This window comes from Meles meles, chromosome 9 (assembly GCF_922984935.1).
Source record: "Meles meles chromosome 9, mMelMel3.1 paternal haplotype, whole genome shotgun sequence".
Lineage (NCBI taxonomy): Eukaryota > Metazoa > Chordata > Mammalia > Carnivora > Mustelidae > Meles > Meles meles.
In genome coordinates this window covers 41,560,515-41,579,864 of record NC_060074.1, presented here as the reverse complement: position 1 = coordinate 41,579,864, position 19,350 = coordinate 41,560,515, and the positions used below count along the sequence as shown (strand labels likewise).

At 47.8% G+C, this 19,350-nt stretch overlaps 1 protein-coding gene across 6 annotated transcripts in view; it reads left to right on the top strand.

Annotated features, from left to right (window-relative positions):
• Window positions 1-18,229, top strand: part of USP40 (ubiquitin specific peptidase 40) — a 76,897-nt gene extending 58,668 nt beyond the window's left edge. For 3 of the 6 annotated variants that reach the window (XM_046018553.1, XM_046018551.1, XM_046018555.1), the window contains 11 exons: window positions 854-918; window positions 2,960-3,034; window positions 3,119-3,154; window positions 5,103-5,226; window positions 7,702-7,796; window positions 8,972-9,090; window positions 12,335-12,400; window positions 14,176-14,386; window positions 14,519-14,614; window positions 16,637-16,728; window positions 18,093-18,229. In XM_046018553.1, coding sequence (XP_045874509.1) covers window positions 854-918; window positions 2,960-3,034; window positions 3,119-3,154; window positions 5,103-5,226; window positions 7,702-7,796; window positions 8,972-9,090; window positions 12,335-12,400; window positions 14,176-14,386; window positions 14,519-14,614; window positions 16,637-16,728; window positions 18,093-18,204 — 1,091 coding nt within the window. In that variant the 3' untranslated portion in view covers window positions 18,205-18,229. Of the gene's footprint in view, window positions 1-853; window positions 919-2,959; window positions 3,035-3,118; window positions 3,155-5,102; window positions 5,227-7,701; window positions 7,797-7,889; window positions 7,929-8,971; window positions 9,091-12,334; window positions 12,401-14,175; window positions 14,387-14,518; window positions 14,615-16,636; window positions 16,729-18,092 lie in introns of those variants that run through there. The other 3 variants (XM_046018552.1, XM_046018557.1, XM_046018556.1) reach the window with 3 other exon arrangements.
• Window positions 18,230-19,350: the final 1,121 nt, after the last annotated feature.

The following is a 19,350-nucleotide window of genomic DNA, read 5'->3' as shown; positions in this document are numbered from 1 at the left end:
AAAAAACACACTTAGATGAAGTTAAATATTAATACAATTCCTACTGTATTTACAACTAGAACTAGTGGTAGGAGAGGATCTGCAAAGAACAGTATGGGAAGAATTACAGAATTACAGAATTACTGTGGCATCTGGAGGTTCACGATTAGATCTGCGTTTACTCCTTTGGCTGTAGCTTCTCCTGGTGGGTGGGATGGCTGACTGTTTCTAAAATACTGCTTTTTTTCTTTTTTTTAATCAGGATGTCCAACTTTTACTCTATTCAGCTTCCCTCTCTGCCTCAAAAAATTTCTCATTTCATCAGTACAGCAAGCATATTGAGAGAAATCTAATTAAAGACTATTTAACATTCATAAATTGTTGTTTATACCAACTTCATTAAAATGCTATTTCAGAAACACTGGTTTTTGTTAGATAACCGGTAAGTGGGTAAGAACAGTTTGGTCGTACACATTATCAGTTGCTAAGAGATATTGGCCTATACTTTCTACCAAAACTGTGAAATAAAACAACTTCATAATGATTTTAGAAGAGAGTCTGTACCTAGATGAACAGTATCTGTATTCGTGTGTGCTGTGTGCACGAGTAACTGATAAAAGTAGGACGTTGGTGCTGTGTGACGGTAGCAAGGGTTAATCTGTTTGCAAGCATGCAGGTCTTGGTGGAATAGAGAGGAAATTAACCAAATTGAAGGAATCGCTTAATTTTTCTCCTGCCTGGAAGAGAGACTTTATTTTAGAAGTCAGTTATTTGCTCAAATCCCATTTGATACCTGCTTATCCAGAGGGTCATTACTGACAAACTCTTAAAATATATTTTTAATTTTTTTATGCTGATTTTGATTCCTTCACAGGAGACGCATGGCATTTACGAAAAATGGATTGGTGTTATGAAGCTGGAGAGCCTTTATGTGAAGAAGTAAGATTATTGTTACACGTTTTATTCTTAGAAATGATTGTGTTTGTGTTCTGTACAGGATACTCACCCTCACCCCACTGGCATATACATTCTAGAGAAAATTTTAATTATTTTAGGCTACAAAAATCTGTATCTGGTCTCCGTCTACTTCCTTACTGTATGTAGGTCTTTGCTAAAGTCAGAGGGAAGGTCTCAGCCTGGTGGGAACATTTCTAACATCTGTGTTAAGTCCTCTTTTGACTTAAGAGAGCATGTCCCTAGAAATAGTAGGTCCTCGTGAGAAAGCAGAGGACTCCCAAGAACAAAAGACATTTGTGAAACAATGTGAAGATACAGTCTGAATTTTGAAACCTGAATATTTTAATCTCTGTTTCTCTGTACATTAATGATGGCAGAATTCATCTTACCCGCCTGTCACTCAGGCTCTGATCGAAGCTGCATCTCTAGAGCCAGCCAAACTCTCTGGGTAGTCTTGGGAACAATTTTATCCCAAGATAGTTGGACTCTGGTTAACCGTCTTATTACTGACCTAGATAGCGTCGCGCCTGCCGGTCAAACCCGTGGCCTTAGGAAGCTCAGGGAGAAGCAAGCTTAGGTATTTGGGGTCAGCCGTGCTCCCCCAAGTCCTGCTGTGCCTGCCGTTCAGTGACAGCTGGTGGCCTCGCGGGTCAGCAGAAGGATGATGAGGCAGGTGGCCTGGGCCTTCCCCCGGGGCGCTGTGCTGCCTGGGGCTGAGGGAGTGAGCGCAGAGAGGTGCCTCTGAGGCTTGGCCGGGAAGCTGACTGCCCAGACGCAGACCTCAGACCATCTGTAGGACCTGCAGTTTGGGGGTCAGAGAGTGTGTCTAGTCGTGTGGTTTCTGCATTTTCTTCTCTCTTAATTCCCAAATCAGTATCAAGTAATTCACCTAAAAGCAAACTTATTGCACCTCTTTGCAGAGACGCTGTGTTTCCCAGCCTGGTGTTTTCGGCCCGGAATGCTGCTTGCCCTGTGGTCCTTCATCTCTGCTCTTGGCTTTTCCATTCCTCCGTGGCCCGTCGGGCCAAACTGTTTTCGTCTTTTCTTTATTGTCTTCTTCCCTAAATTACACCAAGTGGCTTCCCCAAATCAGTTGTTCCCCGCTCCAGTGTATCGTGCATGTAGCAGCTGGACTGCTCTTTAAAAAACCCCTTCTCGGGGCGCCTGGGTGGCTCAGTGGGTTAAAGCCTCTGCCTTCGGCTTGGGTCATGCTCCCGGGGTCCTGCATCAGGCTGTCTGCTCCGCAGGGAGCCTGCTTCCTCCTCTCTCTCTGCCTGCCTCTCTGCCTACTTGTGATCTCTATCAAATAAATAAAATCTTAAAAAAAAAAAAAAAAAAAAACCCTTCTCACACCTGGGTGGCTCAGTCGTTAAGCGGCTGCCTTCGGCTCAGGTCCTTGGATCGAGCTCCCTGCTCAGCGGGAAGCCTGCTTCTCCCTCTCCCACTCCCCCTGCTTGTGTTCCCTTGCTCACTGTGTCTCTCTCTCTGTCAAATAAATAAAATCTTAAAAAAAAAAAAACCTTCTCAGAAAACTTGAGCAGCTTTTTTTCAAAGCAGCTAAAAATTCCTTAATGGCTAGTTCACAGCCCTTCCATCTGTGACCTTCCAATCCAGCTTCCTGTCCTGTTACTCTCCAGGTGGTGCTCTAGGCTGTCTCATCTCCTAGCTCTTCCCCTAATTCTGGACTTGACCTCAACCCTGCCCTTCTTTTCATGAGAATTCCTTCTCATTTCCTCTAGCTTTCCATATCCAGCCCAGCCTTCTAGCCTAACTGGTATTTCATCCTCTGCAGCTCAGTCTTCCATCTCTCATCCCATCCGTCCCCTCTCCCCACAGCCCATCCCCTATGATTGAATGCAGAAGGAGATACTACTTATAGTCTTAGTGTCTTTCCTGCCTCCTCGATTCCTGCTTTGTTGTTTTTCTTTCTTGAAAAGGTTATAGAGTCATAGGATTCCAAGAAAAGATCCAGAGGTCTTGTTTGCTCCTGTCAGAAGTCATAAAGGAATTTCTGTTTCCCCAGGATGCAGCCCTGAGAGAACTTGCGATACGTTCTGGAGATACTTTGCTTTTAATTGAAGGAAAACTTCCTCCTCCGGTAAGGTCTTGCTTCTGAATTGACATTTTGTAAGAACCGTTACTGCTTTCTGGTAACTAAGATGATGTTTCTCATTGTGGGGAGACACAGCCAGGCCTGAAGAGAATGCTGGGATTTGGGGTAAGTTCTCATCAGACAGCTGCTGTGTTTTATGTCTTCATAGATTTCCTTCTTGCAAAATTAGTCATATAAACCAGTTATTTCCTGCTTTTCATATTTCAGTTTTTAACCTGACTACAGAATCTAAAACCAGTCATTGTATCCAGGGTGTGACTTACAAGTTTAATTCACACACCCCCTGTGAGAAATTTAGCTTGTTGTAAATGTCGTTTTTATACCTAATATTTAAATAGAAACCGTCCTCAAGATTGTTCTAAAGTCGAAATGAACAGGTCATAACGTATGAACTTTTTTAAGACCGGATGCTCGCTCTGTGTTGCCACGTTGTTTTCCCAGAAAGCCACACCAAACCGGTAGCCCCGTGAGCTGCGGAGAAGAACACTCATTTCACTGCTCTGAAATAAACACCGCGGATTGCGGCTTCCTAAGGCTATTCTTTATTAGGTTCTCTTTAAGGTGGACACATGTAAAGATGGAAGTTAAAAAAATGACCCCAGATTCCAGCACTTAGATAACCACTGGCTTATGATTAGGAAATTCAAAAAAGACGTGGCAGGCTATAAAATGAAAAGAGCTTTTCCCGTTTTTTTCTCTCCAGAAAGAGTCACAATTAACTTACTTGCATGTCCTTCCCAGAAAATAGTTCCGCCTGTTTGTGTGCAGAATGGAAATATATGCGTATCCCTTTCAAAGTTCACCCAAAGGGAATCGTATTCTATACCTTGTTTGACACTTCTTGTTTGTTTTTATTCACTTACTGTATCTCGAGGATCTCCTCATACCTGCACACATGCGGACGTTTCTGCATCACTTCATGAATTATATTTTATTCCGTGACCTTTAAAGTTAACTTTTTAGTTGGTAATATTCATAATACAAGATTTGAAGTGTATGAAAGCCTGGACCAGGAAAAGTAAGTATCCCTCAGCCGCTCAGGTCCTTCCTCTGTAGGTAGCCAGTTTCCACTGGATCCTTTCAGAGGTCTGTAGTTGGTAATGCACACGTGTTTGTGTGTGCGTGTGTGTGTACACAGCACACGTGTGTTTGCACACACGCATATTTTTTCCTTACACAGAAGATTATTTGTTAGACAACCTACTTTGTACCTCACTTTTTTCATTAATATTTTATGTCCATGTGTATGTTTTGTTCGTACACATCCAGCTGTTTCCCTCTGTTCGGTGGCTGTGGAATATTCCATGGTACGGAGGTACCATAATTTATTCAGCCAGTGTCTTCAAGGATTTAGGTGGCTTCCAGTCTTGATACAAATAACAATGCCCAAAATATCATATATATGCCATTTGGCCTGTATATATCTCTAGGATAAGTTCTAGAGCTGAAGTCAGTTTGTCAAAAGTCCCAGCCTCCCCTAATAATAACTGGTCTAGAGGGACCTGGAAGCTGGTTCATGGTTTTTACTACCGGAAATGGTATGTATCTGTGAGGGGGGCGCGGCTAATAGATCAGGTTTATTTCATGAAGTTTCTTTACAGGAATCCAACTTGGAGCAATAGGTTCTTGCTTATTTAGAAAGTTCCTGTAGGAATTTTAATGACTGAAAACTGCTTCTAAGTGGAGCGTTGTGCTGGTGGTGCCCTTAGCAGGCCTGAAAATACTCGTATCATTTGTTCTGTCCAGTGCTTTGGTATTCCGTTTAGACTTTTCATTGATTGTAGTAAGATCCTACAAGTAAGTGTATTCACAAAGATGCTTTTAAGCAAAGAACACTGAGTCCCCATCGTCCCAAAGACTAATTTTTATGATCTGAAACTTTTGATTGTAAAAGCAATGAACAGGTATAGTATATGGCAGTTAATATACCCAAAAGGAAAAATAATAAACTCAGGAACACTTGATGTTCTCAAGATCCTTCTCTGTGTGTGTGGAAGTAGAAACGTAGTTAATCCGTGTACCTCACCGCGGTTGGCAATGCTCCATTCTTCAGGGTTTCCTGAGGGTTCCCGTCTGGTGGTACCAGCCTGGGGGGCCCACGGGTCACTGGAAGAGTCCGGTCCGGATGAACGGCACCCCTTCCCCAGGGGGGGTCTGCAGACCTGCTTCCACCCACGGTGAGAATGGAACTGTAGCCACCAGCGTGTCCTCCCGAGAGTACAGTGGCTGCTTCTGCTCTGGGAGGCACATGGAGTTGGTATCTTAAATGTAAGGTGGACAAATCAAAACCTGTTCATTCTGTAGAAGAACCCCATCCTGTTTTTATCCAGTGCTCTGCAGCCTGTCCAGTGCTGTCTGTTATTATCTTTACTATTCTGGCAGCATGTTAGAATTTGTCCACATCATCTTGCAAGATCCTCTTGTGGCGTACCCCCCCCCCGCCCCCATCACAGACTTGGGTACTGAGCCTGATGGTAGACGCGGGTCCCTCGCGGGGCTGTGCGCAGTCCACACCCTGCACCCCCTTCTTTTCACTGCCACACCCTAGGGGCAGCTTCCAGGGTGCTTCGCCTCGTCTCTGACTTCTGAGGAGACACACAGGATTCAAACGTGCTGTTTTATTCTTAGTTGCTTCTCCACAGACAAAATTCCGCACACACATCAGGATGAACAAGAAGTCACTAGCAGTGAGTCTCAATTGCCATTTGTAAAAAGTAGATTTGTGCTTCATTATAAAGAAAACACGGGGTGTCCAGGTGGCTCAATCGGTTAAGCGTCTGCCTTCAGCTCAGGTCATGGTCTCAGGGTCCTGGGATCGAGCCCCGCATCGGGCTCCCTGCTCAGCGGGAGCCTGCTTCTCCCTCTCCCTCCCTGCCTGCCATTCCCCCTGCTTGTGCTTGTTTGCTTTCTCTAATAAATAAAATCTTTTTTAAAAAATCCACACAAATTAATTTCCGTTGTAACTAAAGAGAATGGTAGGACCAACTCTTTATATGTTTTTTTCTGTTTATTGGGTTTTACTTATTTAGCCTTCTTTAATGCCTTGGAGTATTACACGCTTAATATTTCTTTTTACTTTTTAAGCCTCAGTACTGAAATTAACGTGAGTCACATTTTTATCTCCTTACTGTGAAGTTAGGGTTATATGTATAGAGCAGTAAAATACTTCATACTGAATTACGTATGAAATCAACATTAAGTTTTTTTGTTTGGGTTACATTAGATAGGTACTAATTCTAAAAATGTTTTGGTAGAGGATAATGTTACATATAGAACTGGATACAACCTTAAAAAGCTGTGTCTTTCTCCATAAAAGTAAAGGAAACAGTTCATTTTTTTTTAGCTATTTTTTTTCCATTTTATTTATTTTTTCAGCGTAACAGTATTCATTGTTTTTGCACAACACCCAGTGCTCCATGCAAAACGTGCCCTCCCCATTACCCACCACCTGTTCCCCCAACCTCCCACCCCCCACCCCTTCAAAACCCTCAGGTTGTTTTTCAGAGTCCATAGTCTCTTATGGTTCGCCTCCCCTTCCAAATTTTTTTTTTTTTAATAAACATATAATGTATTTTTATCCCCAGGGGTACAGGTCTGTGAATCGCCAGGTTTACACACTTCACAGCACTCACGATAGCACATACCCTCCCCAATGTCCATAGCCCCCTCCCCCTCTCCCAATCCCACCTCCCCCCAGCAACCCCCAGTTTGTTTTGTGAGATTAAGAGTCATTTATGGTTTGTCTCCCTCCCAATCACAGTTCATTTTTTGATCGTCCTTCTAGATCACAACATCTGTGAAATAGTTGTTCATTCCTGAGTTTCCTAAAAGTATCATCCCAGTGGTGCCAGCTCGTGGTGCCCTTAAGACAGAGGAACGACGCAGGAAGAAAGCTCTTCCCTTGACCTACTTAATCAAACGTCTTAGTGCGCATTAGCAGTGTGCCCAGCAGTCAACAGAGCAAATATGAGTGAAGTTATTCCGAATTTGAAATTTAGTTCCAACATTTGCATCTAGAACTTCAGATAAGAGAACATTTTGTTCTCACCTTTTTAAAAATACATGTAGAATGTCCTTCTTACTGTCAAAGATTCTTTCAGTCAGTAAACCTCTAGTGGCCGCTCACTGTGTGGCAGCCGCCCCGGCACTGGACAGACACAGAGCATAGACAGCCTGCCCTCTCTGGAGAATGACGTTCTTCTGGGGAGGCAGGTTAGGAATACTACACACACAACACACAAGAAAATAGATAAAAGACTAATGTGCTGGGATAAGTGTATGAGAGAAAGAAGCAGGAGGATAAAATAAAGGGCAAGGGTGGTAAATCCTACCAGCAAAGGCCTCTCTGAGGAAGGAGAACATGTGGAGAAGAATATTCTAGGCAGACGGCACAAATGTGAAATTCCTCGAACCCATTACAGTGAGAAAACCAGGACATGGTGCCCATGGCATGCTCCCTGCCTGCTGATGCCCCAGGCATGGCTTCCTCCCCTCCAAAGTCACCAGGGACCCAATTCATGGAACTCACGTCCCGTTTCTCGAAGGGAGCTGTACTAAAGCTATCTATGATACCAAAACATGGTGTGTGTCTCAGAAACAGGAAGTAGACACAGTCCAGGCTCCTTTCTGACATCTGGCTCTGTCCTCTGTAGGCGCTCCCGGCGACCCGCACGGGGAGGTTTCCCTCCACTTCCTGGGGGACCTGGAGATCTCCGAAGACGCCACCGTGGCAGAGCTCAAGTCCCAGGTCAGGCTTCTTCCTGTGGCGCGGGAGTGGTGGCCCGGCTTCTTCCAGTGAGATATTAATACCTTCTTCTATTTCCTTTTCCCTCACTTACAGTCTTTCTGATAGGGCATGTGTTGTAGGCCACGTTCTGTGGTAAGTACCCAGCAGGCACTCCGCGCTCGGCTCACACGGCCCTGGTGTGTGTTTCTGCCACTCGCCCTGTGGCTGTCATGTATCCCCACTCGGACGGGCATGCTGTGCGCTTTCATTTGAATTTCTCCTCAGTGACTTGCAGCTTATGTTCATTTTGGTTTCTTAGGGAAACATGTGTTGGATCATCTGTGAAGCATTCATTTACCCCTTTATTTACATTGTTCTTGTATCATCGTGGTCCCTGTGTTAAATGTCTGTTACAACATGTGTCCTAGAACGTGTAACTAGATACTGCATCCTTTTCCTACATACTCACACTCTGTACACAGAGTGTTGGGTCCGGATGGAAAGGCTGGGCTGAGCACAACACGGAACGCTTTGGAAGTTCTTGCTGTTGTCGGGCCCACAATGCGAGTATCTGCCGTCCGTCCTGGATTTTCCTGTGTGCGTGCAGCATCTGAAGTAACCTTCCTCTTACTGCCATGAGAATAAGAGAGACTTTTTTTTCTTGAAAGAAATACAGAGTTGTTGTTTTTAGATAAAAATTGAGTACTGGCTGTTTTACGTATTACGGTCTCAATCTATAAATAGCTGTCAGCCTGCTGAATGAGTACAGAAGTTTAGGCCTAGCAGCTGCATCCAAAGATTCTGGAACATTCCACTGACAGCCAGCTGTGAAGAACTATATTAGCACTGAAGACAGCAGAAGGTGAACCCCTGGCTTTCATTAGAGCTTTTGCAAGTTATACTCACATTGAAATGAATTTCTAAGTTTCACTTCCTGAAATATTTAAAAGGAGCTTTGGCTCATTGGAAGATTCACTCATCCCTCAAGCTGGCTTCCCGCAAGAGGAAGACAGAAGTGACTGGATGGATTTCATTTTAGAGATAGCCCTGTGATTTTTTTTTTTAATAGAGCTTATCATTCCTCGGGGCACTCTTCCCTCAGGTGTCACCGTGTAGTGTCTGTGTCTTCCTAAAGCAAATGTATCTGTTTGGAGTGCTTTTCCAAACCATTGGAGAAATGTCTGTTTTCTTTCTAGGCCATGACCTTGTCCCCCTCCTCAGAGTTGGCCATCCCCTCCCCAGCCTTCCTCAGAGCCTGGACCGTGGAAGGCCAGCGCCCCAGCAGGCTTTTACGTGCCAACCAGCAGCAGCTCAAGTAGGTTCCTCAGCGGAATCGCAGTCTTCCCTCGCCGCCGCCATGAGGGCTGGGGGGGCGGTTAGGGGGTCTGGCAGCCTGCTGGCAGCTGGGTGACGCTTTCCGTCAGACTCCCTGGGGCTTTACTTTTCCATATTAGGCATAAATGTAGCTCCCTGTATGTTTACTGTGCTTCAGGGACCATGAACAGAATATTGAGTTTTTCAGGCTTTATTGGGATATCACTGATACACGGCGCTGCGTACAAATGATTGCCGCCGTGGCGTTAGCCAACCCTGCAGGTGTCACATAATTAACGTTTCTTTTTCGTGGCAAGAACATTCAGGATCTACTCTCTAAAGAACTTTCCAGTCTGTGATGCGGCGAACTGTAAGCACGGTGCTGGACACGAGAGGCTCTATCGGAACTTACGGATCTTGAACTGGAAGTTGGACGTCTCTGACCAACATCTCAACCCCCCTGCCCCTTGCAGCCCTTAGAAACCACCATGTACAGTTCCTATACGTTTGGCCTTTTTAGAATCCACATGTATGTGATACCACACTTCACTGTCACACTTAACTTCAATATTAGCCTAATGCCCTCAAGGTTATCTGTGCTGTCACAAGTGACAGGATGTCTTCCTGATACTCTGTTGCATACACGTGTACGCCACCTCTCTGCCCATCCATCCTTCCGCTGACGGACACTTGGGTGGTTTCCGTATCTTGGCTGCTGTGAATAGCGCGGCTGTGAACGCGGGAGTGAGGATATCGCTTCCGAGATTGTTTTCATTTCCTTCGGATACGAGCCCAGAAGTGCCAGATCATGTGGGTAGTTCTATTTTTAATTTTTTGAGGAACCTCCAAAAAATTGGCTTTACCAGTTCACATTCCCACCAGCAGTGCCCAAGGGTTCCCGTTTCCTCCACATCCCTGCCAACACTGTTCTCGCCTTTTTGGTGCTAGCCGTTGTGATGAGTGGGAGGAGGTCTCTGCCTGTGCTTGTGAGTCGCACTTCTTTGAGGATGAGTGACGGTCAGCACCTTTTCATGTACTGGGGGCATCTGTAGATCTTCTAGAGAAAAATGTCAGTTCCTCTGCCCATTTTTTAATGGTATTTACAGGTTTTTTTGTTTTTTTTTTTAGTTCTTGAGCTGTATGGGTTCTTTTTTAACCCTCTATCACATACATGATTTGCTGATTTCTTCATTCATTTCCTAGGTCACATTTTCATTGTTGATGGTTTCCTTTGCTGTGTAAAAGCTTCTTAATTTGATGCAATCTCACTTGCTTATTTTTGCTTTTCCTGTCTTTTCCTTTGGTATCACATGAAAAAATCATTGCCAGGGCCAGTGTGAAGGAGCTTACCTCCTGTGTTTTCTTCGAGTTTTGTGGCTTGGCCCTTACAGTCTCGTCTTTTAATCCATTTGAGTCGATTTGGGGATATGATGTAAGATTGCCAGTTGCACATGGCTGACCGGTTTTCTAGCACCATCTACTGAAGAGACCGAGACTGTCCTTTCCCTGTTGTGTGCTCTTGGCTCCTTTGTGTAAATTCATTGGCCGTATGTGCATGGGTTTATTTCTGAGCTCTGTTCTTGTCCACGGGTCTTTGTGTCTGGTTTTATGCCAGTGCCGTACTGTCTTGATTACTATAGTCTGAAATCAAGAAAGATGATACCTCGAGCTTTGTTCTACTTTCTCAAGATTTCTTTGGATCTTTGGGATCTTTTGTGGTTCCATACAAACTTTAGGATTGGTTTCCTATTTCAGTGAAAAATGCCACTGGAATTTTGATAGAGATTGCATTGATTCTGCAGATCACTCTGGATAACGGGGACATTTTAGCAACATTCCAGTTCAGAAACATGGCATAACTTTCCATTTCCGCATGTCTTCAGTTTCTTTCATCAATGTCCTACAGCATATAGACCTTTCACTTCCTGGGTTAAATTTGTTTCTGCATATTTTATTCTTTTTGATGCTCTTGTAAATGGAACTGTTTTCCTTTTTTTCTGATAGTTCACTATTAGTGTATAAAATGCTAAGTGTGGACGCCTGGGTGGCTCAGTTGGTTAAGCGGCTGCCTTCGGCTCGGGTCATGATCCCAGAGTCCTGGGATTGAGTCCCACATCGGGCTCCTTGCTCAGCAGGGAGCCTGCTTCTCCCTCTGCCTCTGCCTGCCACTCTGTCTGCCTGTGCTCACTCTCTCTGACAAATAAATAAATAAAATCTTTTTAAAAAAATAATAAACAAAATAAAATGCTAAGTGGTTCTCGTATCTTGACTTTGTATCCTGCAACTTCACTGAATTTATTTAGTTCTTTGGTGTTTAGGGTTTTCTGCATGGAATAGCATGACATCTGTAAGTAGAGGCAGCTGTACTGTTCCTTTCTGATTTTATGCCTTTTCTTTCTTTTCCTTGTCTAATGGCTCTGGGCAGGACTTCCAGTGGAGCATCGTGTCAGAGTGGCGCGAGCGGGCACCTTCTCCCCGCAGCAGAGACAGGTGTGCGGATGCGCAGCCATCGGTGGATGAGCTGCCAGCGGTTCTCACATCTGGCCTTTACTGTGTCTGTTTAGGTTTCTTCTCCTACCGGTTTGTCAAGTGAAGTTGTCAGGAGAGAATGTAGAATTTTGTCAAATGCTTTTCCTTCATCTGTTGAGATGATCACTTGTTTTTACCCTTCACTTTACTCTCTCACATTGGTTGATTTGCAGACCCTGAACCACCCTTGTGTCCCTGGAACAAATCCCACTTGATCGAGGTGTAGGAGTTGGGATTTGACTTGCGGATATTTTGTTGAGCGTTTTTGCATCTGTGTTCAGCCAGGGTACTGGTCTGTAACTTTTCGTGGGGTATTCTTGTCTGGTTTGGTATCAGGGTAGCGCTGGCCTTGTAATAGCTATTCAGCTTTCTGGAAGAGCTGGGGGAGGACTGTTAGTAATTCTTGAAATGTTTGTTAGAATTCACCAGTGAAGCCATCTGGTCCTGGACTTCCTTTGTTCGAGGTGTTTTATTAGTTACTCAGTTCTCTTACCAGTAACTGGTCTGTTCAGATTTTCTCTTTGCGACTCAGCACACGCCGAGGTCTGTCCATCTCCCCCAGCTTGTCGGCATCTGCTCATTCATAGTCGTCTCTCAGATTTTGAATGTTCTTATTCACTGTATTCTTTTGCTTAAAAAGCTTAGTGCTTGTCCCCCAAAAATCTAAAAAAATAAATATGTCACTCACTGTTATTTTGTTTCACTTCTTTTATCAGGGAATACAAACTGGGAAGGAACACTGAGATCTGCTTAGAGCCCCTTGAGAAAGAAGAAAATTTGGGGTAAGTCATCCGATTCTGCGTGCTTGACTTGTCATGGTGGGTAGTTTCTTGAAAACCTTAATAATGTGCTCAATAGTAAAGGGTTTTTCCCCACTGCCTGGGCAGCCTGGCAACTTAAACCAGACTGTGTTCTACAAATGCGTTTGTGTCTGGTGTCTAGGACAGGGAATTCATCTTCCCATGAAAACAGTCACAAATGCATGTGGACTCCATAGTGATCTCGAGTGCGAGCAGGATGCCCCTTCCCAGCCCTCATCTGTGCCCCAGGACAGTCTTTTGTCAGCACCTGTCACCGCCCCCTTCCCCTCCTTCATCATCATCACACCCTGACACAGGAGACCCTCGTGTGTGACTCGGCTCCCGCCACTGCGATGTGAGCTTTGCAGTCACTGCTGTACCCCCAGTACCCACAACCGTGCCTGTGTCAGAGCCAGTGATTAATTACTGACTAAAGAGATACCCCCACAGGGTCTGTAATCAAACCTTCCTACTTCTTTTATCACGATAAAATCTTTTTTAAGACCTTCTGTCGGCGTCACTGAAGGGTAAAGTTGTTCCGTGTGATGTGACAGGAACACCGTTCTGCTGCTGCGTAGTAGCAGGAACTCTGCTTCAGCGCGTCTCACTTCACTTAGCCCCACGGCTTTTATGAAAGTGCATTTCGCTGCCAACTGTATTGACCAAGAGTAGTGTCCTGGAGGGGGATTTCTGGATCAAACTGGCATGAACATACCAGTTTAAACTTCTTAAAACCATTCAGTTCCTTTCCGGGTAAGTCCTTCCCATGTACGCTCCCACAGGCAGTGCTCATGAGTATCGCTCCCTTCACCCTCACACCAGCACTGAATATTTTCTTCATTTAAGTGTTTGCTAAATTGATCAGTGAGAAGTGGTTGCCTTGTCTCATTTGCTTCAGTGCTCTGATCGCTAGCAAAAGTGGGCATTTTTTTCAAAGGCTTATCATTTATAAGTCATTTGTGTTTTTTGAGTATGTGAATTCATATATTTTGCATGTTTTTGTAAAGGGGTCTTGGGAAAAAGTCTAATCTGTGAAGTCTTCTGAAATAACAACATTGACCCTCAGTCACATTTGTCGTAAGCAGTGTCCCTTTGAAGACCGCTTGGGGCGCCCCCATCCTTGCCAGCCTCTGAGCTCTCTCCTCGCCCTCTCTCCCCTTCTTGGGAAGCCCTCTGCCACCCCGGCCCAGCCAGGCCTGCTCTCTCCCCAGGCTTGCCTCCGATGGTTCCTTTTTTCTTTTGGTAAAAGCACCCCTATAACCAAAATAGAACTGAAATCCAGCATGTAAAACCACACATGGTGTCCCCAGCCTACATGTACATACACGCTTTCCCTTCTCCCTCCCCACCCTCCAGCCAGAGCCTCCTGTCCTGTGATCCGCTCCATGGGCCCCCACCATCGCTAAGCCCTCACTCACTTCTTGCTGCCCTCCCCCCACTGCAGTTAATGGACCTTGTTCCTGCCAACTTCTGGTTCAGAAATCGGCCTCTTCTGGGGCACAGCTGTGGCCCTCATTGTGGGCTCCTTCCCTGCCACCTCCCAGAAGACGCCACCGCCGCGGGGGCCCAGGATGGGAGCTTCCCCCAGCTCGGGCAGGGTCAGGGTGAGAGGAAAGCAAAGCAGAGAAGAGGGTTTGAGGAAAGGAGATCTGTCCTTCTGAAAACCAGAGGGTCAAGGGGAAGCTTCACCCGTCACTGCCCCTGCCCCTGCCCCATGGTTCCTGTGACGTTGTCCTTCTGCTTCTCTTCTGCTGCAGCCCCCACGACGCGGTGCTGAGGATGCAGATGCGCCTCCCCGGCCAGAGGGCCTACGCCCCGTGCGCGGACCTGGTGTGGGACACCGCCCGAGGTTGGACTGCCAGCTCCCTGCGGCAGCGAGTCGCCTATTTCTGCGCTCTGCCCGTGGAGAAAATTGAAATTGCCAAGTACTTCCCGGAAAAGTTTGAGTGGCTTCCGATATCGAGCTGGGTAAAGTTGCAGGGTTTCTCGGGAGACTGGGCCTTCCTGGCGTAGTGAATAGGTTAACTGCCGTTTCTCACAGATGGGGAATTTGGTAAGAATGTGAATTTTCTTTATTCAAGATGCTTGCTTTTTCTATAGAACCAGCAACTTACCAAGAGGAAAAAGAAGAAAAAGCAAGATAATTTGCAGGGAGCGCCTTATTATTTGAAAGATGGAGACACAATTGGTATTAAGGCAAGTTATTTAACAGCAAATCTACCATTTCAGTAAAACACCAGGATCGGTGACTTTTTTTAATTTTATTTATTTATTGGACAGACAGAGATCACAAGTAGGCAGAGAGGGAGGGGGGAAGCAGGCTCCCTGCTGAGCAGAGAGCCCGATGTGGGGCTCGATCCCAGGACCCTGAGATCATGACCTGAGCTGAAGGCAGAGGCTTAACCCTCTGAGCCACCCAGGTGCCCCTATCAGTAACTTGAAAGAGAAGTTGTATCAGATCTTCAAGGCTCAGATAGTGCCTTCTCCCTACTTTATTTCAGAGAACAGAAATAAGAGGGCAAGCCAGACCCACCACTCCTTTTGTGAGGCCAGTAGAACCTCAGTATCAAAATCTTAATCTTGGGTTGGACTTGTGTGAAAATGCTTTTGTGGAAGTTTTAACATGAAGTGCGTTGCTGTAGGTTTAGGGTCGGTCCCGACATCAGGGTAAGACATTTCCTTCCATGCCTAGTTTGCTCTGATTTCGTTTTTTTTCCATCCTGAGCGAGCGTCAGCATATTAAATTCCCACTGTTTCTGCACCTATTGAATTAGCTCCCTGGCTTCCCGTCTTTAATCTGGTGTTCTGTTACAGAAGGGGACAGAGCCATCCTTGCCTACTGTGGACAAACCTCCTTTGTCACATAGTGATATTTTTATATCGATTTAATATTTATATTAATTATATTTTTATATTTTATATTTTTATATTAAGAATTAATAACTTTAATCCTTAAGAATTAATTTACTGATATTAACTTAAGGATTAAGTTGCTAATTGATACTTTCACATCAAGGAATAAGCATTCCCGGAAGCCCCACTTCGTCCAGCGTTGCGCCTCCTCCCCCCCGCCCTGCGAAGAGAAGTGAACACCCACTGAGAGAGAAATAAGGGGAATTCTGAAAGGAAGGCCTAAAGCCATCCTTCCTAGGTCTTCTGCAGAGACCGCAGGGAGTGCTGCGGGGGTGGTACCCACATCCGTCAGCCGGGCAGCCCCGGCACGTGCAGGGAGGGGACGTGCAGAGGGTTCCCTGAGACACTAGCTATAAGAGCATCGACTGGAAAGAAGAGTGTCCCCCAGGAAGGGGGCAGAGAAAACGAAGAAAGTGTGGATGTGGTAGCACAGAAGCCGGCGGTTGACATCAATACATCAGAGCTCCATGTGTCAGCGCAGAGAGACAGCCCATCATTTAATGTTGAAACGAAGTCACAGGGTCACTCCCAGGGACTGGAAAGCCCCGTGCAATGCTAACGGTCACAGAGGGTCATGCCCCCAGGTAGTGCTCAAGTCCAGGCGAGGATGGGAACAGCAGTGCTCACCTCTGGGGGCGGTGGAGAACCAGTGGCTGATTCAGATACACGCGTCCCGAGCACCATGTACTGGAACAAAGGTCCATGCGTCTGCTCCGTTTTTCTCACCTGAGAGCTACACGCGGACACAGCAGGGTGCTCCCACGGTCGCTCGGTGACTAAGACAGTATATTCGTATTCCAGTAGCTGTGTGTGCACCCGAGGGAGGCGGTCAGGAGCCAGGAAGCCGAAACACACTGGGGCAGCCAGCCTTGGAGTCCTTCCTAGAGCGCCGCACGCTGAGGCCAGCCTGGGGGTGGCCAGTGTTCCTGGAGAAGGACATCTGTATAGGAACCTGACCGCAGCCCCTCAGGAGACCATGGGGGGCAGCTGTGGAGATATGTGGGGGGACATGGTGACAGTATTTCTAGAAGAGCAGCTGTACTCCTAGCGGGCAGGAGTGCACGAGATCCAACAGGCGTGTCCCTGTGCCGGGTCTCCGTGGAGCCTTGGTGGCCAGAGGCAGAGGTCCAAGGGCTTGGCACAACAGTCCCCATGCCAGCTCTTCGTGCTATTTGCTGGGCTAGTCCCCAGCCCTGGGATGCTTGGTGTCCGCTGTTTAGGTGAATTCAGATGGCCTTATGTTGAGGTCTTTTTTACGTACACCTTAAGTTTCTGAAAACGTTCATTAATTATTTTGAAATGCAGAATCTCCTGGTTGAGGATGACGAAGATTTCAGTACAGTCAGAGATGACCTGGGAAAGGAAACACAGAAGCAACTCGCTCTGGGAAAGAAAAGGTACTGTCCCGGCCCTCATGCCTGCGGCAGCTTCCACTGGCAGCCCCCAGATGCCGGCTCTCCCCGCCGGAGCGCCATTGATGGGGCTCGGAGCGCTGCTTTCTAGACTGCGCTGGAAAGACATGCAGCCTGGGGGGCCTCTTGTCTGCTGCCCAGACGTCTTCTTTACATCACCCCCTAACCAGGCTTTCTGGGGACCTGGGCAGAACACAGGGGGAAGCACCCCCCAACCCCAGTCTCAGGAACTCGCTCTGCTGGTCCGCTTCCTCCCTGCTACCCTCTCAGCCACTCACCCCCTCCATCACCTAAACAAATGAGCACTCGAGATCACTGGTGCTCCAGCCGCTCCCTCCTCTGTCTGCCCTCGTCCAGCCAGGGGTCCTCCACAGGCCACCTCCCCGCTCAGCACATGGACCCTGCACCCCCCTCATACCCCATCCTTCTGTTCCCTCCTTCCTTTTCGGCACATAGCCCGGCTACCTCCCCTGGCCGTGGGCCACATACATGTACCAGAATCTGCCAGAACATTCCACCTCTGTCAGTCCTTTGAACTCCACGTGTCTGGACCTGGCTTTTGCCCCCGTATCCACGTTACCCCGTGCCGGCCACTCCAGGGGTGCCCCTGTCCTCCTCACCTGCTCCCTGCCTCCAGTCTCCTGAAATCTTGGTCCTCAGTCAACTTCTGATGAGGGGACAGGGGTCCTTCTTCCTGGTATAATGCAGCGACCTGACCCAGCCCCTCCTTGCCTCCGCACACTCTCGGCTGCCTCAGTGTCCAGTGGGGCCAGAGGAAAGCACAGACAAGAATGGGCCGAGAGGGAGGAGGTGTCACTCGGGCAAGCACAGCCGTACTGATGCGTGGGGCTGGGTGTTTCAGATGTGTGCCTCTGTGAGTGCTACATTCCGATTCAAAAGGTACGGAGTGCTTGAGTGGCTCAGTTGAGCAGCCGACTCTTGGTTTCGGCTTGGGTTATAGTCTCAGGGTCAGGAGATCGAGCCCCATGTTGGGCTCTGCACTCAGCGGGGAGTCTGCCGGAGATTCTCTCTCCCTGTCCCATCCTCGCGCTCTCTCTCTCAAGGTAAAGGTGTATTTTGCTGTGAGACATTTTGACCAAGCTGACTGGGAACGTCTGACTCCCTGTGTGGACAGGGTGTAGGAACCCATTCTCCTGTCACGGGGTGGAAGAGGGCTGCATGAATTGAGGTCCTCCGGCTGAACAGTCTGGAAATACCTGCCAGAGGTCCACACGCACATTGCTGGGGCCTGTTCTGACTTGAGGGGAGTCACATCCCAAATCCCTCAACCTGGTGAGGCCTCCAGTGTCCACGGCTGAGTCGGTAACAGCCTCTTGTGTCGCCCACAGCCAAGAAGCCCTTTGTGTGCCAAGCAGTGACCTTTTCTCCGGTGCCAAGACGCCCGGCCGGCCCCGCGCACCAGAAGCTTCTCTTTCCATCCATGTCGGGAGTTTCAGATAGCACTGGCTGCCACCAACGTCCCCGGGGGCTCTGCATTCCTGCAGCAGCTCGCCAGGTGGGGCAGTTTTCGGCCTTCTGCAGACAGACGTTCCAAATCCTCCACCTCATTACAAGCAGAGGGATGTCCTGCCTTGAGCCAGGCAAGTGCACCTTACACGTGGCCACGCTGTACTGCATACCCGCGCAGGGGGATGGCCCAGACCCGGCGGTGTCCTCCAGCAGCTGGTGACATGCTGTCCTCACGCCGCACCTGACCCCAGCCACCATTCATAGAATAAAACTCCCCGGTTTTGCATGAACCGCGGCATGGGTACGACGGCACGTTGCCAACCTTGGACTGATCTGCAGTTGGAAATCTGCACAGTCCGCCTTCCCCGCCTTATTCCACTGTTCACGTGAGGGTGTCAGCCCCTGAGGACAAAGGTTCAGACAGCTCCGCTCACACGATGGGCTGGCCCAGCTCAGGCTACCCAGCCGGTGGCTGTTTTCTGGTCCCCACGGCCCACGCGCCCCTGCGGTCTGAGTTAAAACAGATTCTGAAGCCTCAGCTCGCTTTCTGGTCAAAGGAAAGAGGAGGCCTCAGGCATAGCTGTGCCGGTGGCAGGAATCCGAACGTTCTCGCTGCCAGAGCCTCTCCAGGGCTGCAAGCCAGGTCGGGGCGCACGAGCCCGGGGTGGGGGGGGCGGGCTGAGGCAGCGGTGCAGTGGCCTCAGCACAGGGAACAAAACGTAAACCGAGACTACTCTTCGTGAAGCACGGCTCACGGTCGGATTTGAAAGACTTTGTCGGCATTTATGATGGACTTGCCTCTGGTACAGACCAGCTGATGGGACACGGGGACATGGGGAGGACTCACGCCCTCAGACACCGGCTGGGTTGGAAGCGGGGTTCCTGGGAAGGGAACAAACTTCACTTTCTTACCTCAGATGAGGCTTTGTGGCGGCTCTCACTGTGCAGGCCTATCGCGCTCGCTGCCTGCTGGCACAGAGATGGTGCTCACGTGCTAGGAGACGGAAGGCAGCTGTGGACCAGTGTCCCAGCCGTGCCACCAGCTTAGGGAACCGAGGTTAACGTCTCACGTGGTTTCCGCAGAGCTCATCCCTAGGCCCAAACCGGACATGAGGGGCTAGGGCTGGAAGCCAGGTC